The sequence below is a fragment of the Argiope bruennichi genome, chromosome 9 (assembly GCF_947563725.1).
Source record: "Argiope bruennichi chromosome 9, qqArgBrue1.1, whole genome shotgun sequence".
NCBI lineage: Eukaryota > Metazoa > Arthropoda > Arachnida > Araneae > Araneidae > Argiope > Argiope bruennichi.
The window spans coordinates 130,040,715-130,046,422 of record NC_079159.1 but is presented as its reverse complement, the minus strand read 5'-3'; the positions used below and the strand labels follow the sequence as shown (position 1 = coordinate 130,046,422).

The following is a 5,708-nucleotide window of genomic DNA, read 5'->3' as shown; positions in this document are numbered from 1 at the left end:
ACAAATAGAAGATAGAAGATAATAGAACAGAATAGAAGATATAATTTAATTCTGAGTTAACATATTAGTTTCTTGCCATTTAATCAATTTTAAATTGAATACGCCTGTGGAAAATTCAGCTTTCCCAAGCTCTCACTGTTCTCAGCCATAGTCAACATACATTTCTAGTCAGAAATTAGATTCATAAAACGTAATTATGAGCAATAATAAATAAATTATATCACGGTATTATCCTTTTATTAAGAAAGATCGTGCATAAATAAGGTCTACCTTCTTCATTGATCCGACTGGCAGTTCTTCACACTCTACCCTATGCATTCGAAAAATGCGCTTCATTTTTGGCGTATAAATAATTTTTCAGCTTTTGGCGCCAAAAAGCTTTTCCTTAAGCAACCATACATCTATTCCCCCATTTCCATCACTACCGGAATGAAACCCGTCCTTCAGTGCTACTTCCCTCCCATCGCTTCTAATGCTTCCCCCCCTTTGAACTTCTAGTGGGGGTTAAAGCGTCCTGCGGTTAACGGGTCTTTCTGTTTAAACGTAAATGTTATCTATGAGTTAATCTTTTCTCTATATTATATTTGGAGCACATTTCATTGTAGATTACTTATTTCTAAATTCAAAAAATGGATGATGTGGAAGTGTGTAGTAAAGTGAATGGGGGAAAATCTGTTGGAAATTCGCCGGATCAGTTTGACATACAACTTTTATACAATTCTTTGGAAAAGTGTTGTGCAGAAAGTAATGCCTTGAATATGGAATACTATCTAATAGCTTTCAAAGAATTATACAGGTATGAGCTTTTTCAATGAATTTTTTAAAGTTTCGAAGTTTTCTGTTGTCTGATCGAAAAGTGTCGAAGTTTTCTGTTTGTATATTCATTTGTTTTTGGAAATAACAAATATTCAGGTCAGTGATGTTCAAACACATTTCTTATTTCGTTTAAGAAATTAAGATGGATTTTAAAATTTCGTAATGCCTTGGTCATGCATAATGGATTTGTGGTTTAATTATTTACACTCCAAATTTTTTCTAAACAATTAAATGAATAACTAATCACAAATTGTTGAAAAGTATGCCAAAGTTTTACGTACAGATAACTCATCATCATTTTCTGCCAGCCAAACAGTCAACATGTATTCTCGTCAGTTTTAATAAATGTTGTGTTTATTTATCAGAAAAGCTTGCTTTTAATATTTTTTTCAACACAAGTGACTATTTTATCTGAAGAATCTTAATATATATTTCTTCAGGAATTATAAAATTATTAGAATTCTGCACTTCACTCTTGTATGTTTATGATTTTTTTATGCTTGAAATGTATGAAGTTTAAATTACTTTTTAATTATAATTTTCTTTTTAACTAAAAGAAAATTAAGTAATTTTTATTATTTAGAAATTCATTAAGGATGCTACAAGTGTTAATCTGTTACCTTCCAAAAATTATCTATTTACTTTTTAATATATGATGTAAACTCCAAGACCATTTAATCATTGGTGCCATTTTTTAAAAAAAGCTTTTCTTTTAATGTTTATATTTTCTAATTCTAGTAGTTTTAAAATTAATTTAGTGTATATTGTGTTGCCATTTAATATTACATTCAGTTCTACAATATTTTTATTTGGTTTTCAGTTCCTCGTTTCACATATCTTTTTATAAAACTTATGCCATAATGCCTTCATATTTTTCTCACCCAGTTTTAATTTGATTATAAAAATCAAATCATCTTTTAGCTCAGAGTGATTGACTATTTACTGATTCTTATGAAATTTACTGTTAACTTTACAAGATTGGAAAATACATTGCCTCTTTTAATTAATTTGTTTCCATTAAATATTTTTCTGTTTAAAAGTATTTGCTTCTACTTTTTTATTCTATAAATATTAAAAAGTGCTCAGGGGTGTTTGTGCTGCGGGGAAACCCCGGAATTCCGGGGATTTTGAACTTCGATTCCCGGAAATTCCGGGGATCGTTGTTCAAAAGGAAGTAGGAATAATAATGAATTATTTATGTTGATCTGGGTAATTTTGTTTGATTTGAAAGCAGAAAACGCAAGGTCAGTGTGTGTGGTGAAAACTTTTCCTTTCTTTCTCCAAAGGCAGTGATAATGCGTGAAAAGAGGGAAAAAACTTCTTTTTTGTTCTTTCCTTATTGCGAGTTATGACTCATTCCCCCGGTTCTCGGATATTCTCTTCTGGATTCTTTTCGGCAAGTAGGCGCGGTAGAAAAAAAAGGGAGAGACTTCGTTCGACCAGATGTGCGATCACGTGACCTGGGTTCAAAGGTCTTAATTTTGCAAAATTAATGGTTATTAATTTTGCAAAAAAAGTAATTAATTGAACTTTTATAATTAGGTCATTCAATACTTCATAATCGTAATTTTTCATTTCCCCCCCCCCTTCTCGAAACTCCAAAATGTCGGTAGTAAGTCCGTAAAAGTGTCAGGGGATTTTTTGGGGTCCCATAAACACCCCTGAGTGCTTTTCCATACTACATGATTGATCTATTATAAATTCTTATACCATTATTATTCTTTCCAAATCTTCATTTATGTAGATTTGGAAAAGTACTAAATTTCATCAATATTGATTTTATCATTTTTGAATTGCAGCAATATACAGTTATGTAGCTTCACAAACATTACCAAAAATCATCGGAAATTTTTGAATTGCTCTAGCAGTCCTTCATAGAGCTGGAAGAGGTGTCGTTTCACATCTTTTTTTGTTGTCTACATATTTATAGGCTTAATACAAACCCTTGATAATAATATATGAAAGATTTATTTATAGAATTAAAAAAAATTATATTTAAAATTTTTTTTTCAATAACTATTTATTTTAAATCTTTCAATTTAATCCTATGAATATTTTGTATTGTATTAAATCAGTTCGCAAAATATAAATTTGGGATGATGATGAGTTTGTTGAAATAATTTAAACTGAGACTTGATTTTTAATTATTTGTATTTAGCTAAATAAATAAGAATGCTAATTTTTACACTTCTATGGAAATTATGAAAAAAGCCCGAAGAAAAAAAATACAGTATTGAATGTAAAACAATAACTATTATAGAATTGCTATCAACTGGCAATACCTATCTCATATTCTAAAACTTTAATTTAAAATTAAGTTAAAATATTTATACTTTTGAATTTTACTCTTATGAAATTTATTAAATTAATATTAATAAAAGGTAACAATTAAGAACAACACTACAAATAAGTGTGATTTGTAAAAGATACATAGTATTAATACAATAGCATTTCTGGTTTCTATACCAAATTATTTATTTTTTAGACATATATACTGACCAATACAAAAATAAGAGAAACTGTTTGAACTTCTGCTGTCATGAGGAAGATTTTAAAGTGAGAGGATAAGGGCACTTTTTGGCCACCAAAAATGAAAGTTGGCCTTGAGTGTTACTATATGCTTTTTACTGTAATCTGTCTTTGTGTTTTTATCTCTATTTAATTTTTGGATTTGTGAAAATAAGTATTTTTGTGTTCAGCAAAATACGAGATATTAATGACAAACCAAGCCTTATTTATAAATTATTTTAAGAATTAATCCATTATTATCTCAAATATATATTTTGCCATGTAATTTACAGTAATATTGATTATTCAAGGAATGATTTTGAAAATTTTAACTGTGTACTGTTTAAAAATTTGTTAACATTTTCATTTCAATTTTGACAAAATACTTTATGTATTATATATGTAGCATGTTATATATTAGATGAAAAAATATGAAAAATACTATAACCTGAAACTACTCAGCTATCTATCTTAATTAGGAGAGCTCTTATAGTAATCAAAAAAATTCTAATGATGATTTTTGACAAATTTTTGAAAATTTTTATAAAGTATATGTAATTCAAACCTTAGTGATAGGTTTAAAAGTCAACTGTTCTCCTTTGTCTATTATTTCAAGAAACTAAATGTTAAATCATTAGGAGAATTTTGACTTATCTTCAGTCATGTAACAAAAAGTTTGGATATTATTATTTTAAATATTGTTCTTCAGATTTTTTTTTAGTACTTAGATTTATATTTTTATATAGTGCTGGTAGCCTTGTGTTGAGTATCATGTTAGAATTTAGAATCATTTGCCATATTTTTTTGTATTTACATTGTTTAAAAATAAAAGCATGTATATTTCTGTATTATAATCAATCAGTGGTAGAAACTTAAAACTTCTTGTTTAAAAAGCTAAGTTTATAATGCCATGTATTATTTTTTTATCAATATGATCATTATCCTGATATTTTTATAAGTTTTGATAATAGATTTATCATTTTAATATAGAAATATCCCCCCCCTTTTTTTTGTAGGTTTTTTACTCTTCTTGGCTCTGTATTTGGGTTTGTGGCATCAGATATCATCAGTAAAGTTAATATTCTAGAAGAATATAAGCACTCTGAAGTCAGTGACCAATATGCAACCATTCAATCAATGATTGAATATGAATGTTGCAATGGAATCACTGCAGACACAAGCCGACCTTCTGGCTCTCGAACATTGTTGAGACTCCATCGATCTTTGGAGTTTGTCATGTCATTTATGAGCGACTTCAGTACTGCTGATTCTACTGCTAAAAGCTCAACAATAGCTCAAAAATGCTACAATGAGACATTATCAAAATACCATCCATGGCTTATTCGAAAAGGTGCTACCATTGCAATGTACACGCTTCCTGCTAGGCAGCAGTTTATTGAACGAGTATATGGAGGCCCTTGTGATGATGCCACGATTCAGTACTATGGGAAAATTATGGGAGATATTGCAAGTGTTTGTAAAAAAATTTATGATGAAACTCATAAATTGTTTGAAGCAAATGATCTTTTAAATTTACCTTAACAGTGATTAGTTTAGGCTTAATTTTTTTAAAAAAATAGTTTATAATGCATTGAAGGATTGATATTATGAATTTATTTACTTCAGAAACCTTTTATTGAAATTTTTAAAGTTGCTGTCATTGTTATAGATGTGCATAATATGTTTTATAAACATATGCATTAATTTTTTCATGATTGTTTTATTGACTTTTCTCTTAAAAAGTAGTAATTTTACTTAACTTGTTTCATATAAATATAAATAAAAATATGAAATATTCAATAACTTATGAGCAAATTATAAAAAATGAAAAGTCTTGAAATTTTTTTGTAGTTTTGTACTACACATAATCTTGTTTTTAAAGCTTTCTTTTTTTAATTTTTAAAATTTCAGTGACTTTTAATGATTTAACTTGAATAACTTTTTTATTGGTGATTCCTGAAGTAATACATTTTTTTTTATGAATGATAAACTTTGAATTACTAGTAATTTTATATTTTTATCTTGGAAAATAGTTTTATGAATTCATAACTAAAATTATTTTGTATTAATTCATTTCATATAATTACTTTTTTGGTTACTGATAAGGGGAAAGTTTTGTTAAATGTATGTTATTACAGATCTGAGACTTATTCTTTAGTTTAAAATGATTAATGTAACTTTAGTTCTTTCTTTGTCCATTTGCTTTTTCCACCGCATTTATATATGTGTGTTTCTCTAGCTGTGAATTGTACTGTAACTGTTTTCCAAAGGTGTACAAATTTTGTTAAGTTTTTGTTGTTGTTGTTATTTGTTATGTATGCACTGTGCTCATTTAATGGAATTTGAATTATTCTCCAAAGTTTGGTAGTGATTGTCTTGCTTTT

The 5,708-nt window shown here is 27.9% G+C and overlaps 1 protein-coding gene across 1 annotated transcript; it reads left to right on the top strand.

The window, feature by feature from the left end:
* Positions 1 to 506: 506 nt before the first annotated feature.
* On the top strand, positions 507 to 5,103 carry LOC129984657 (ceramide-1-phosphate transfer protein-like). The gene is made up of 2 exons (XM_056094578.1): positions 507 to 796; positions 4,341 to 5,103. The coding sequence occupies exons 1-2, from the start codon at positions 630 to 632 to the stop codon at positions 4,864 to 4,866; spliced, it is 693 nt and encodes a 230-aa protein (XP_055950553.1). The 5' UTR covers positions 507 to 629; the 3' UTR covers positions 4,867 to 5,103.
* Positions 5,104 to 5,708: the final 605 nt, after the last annotated feature.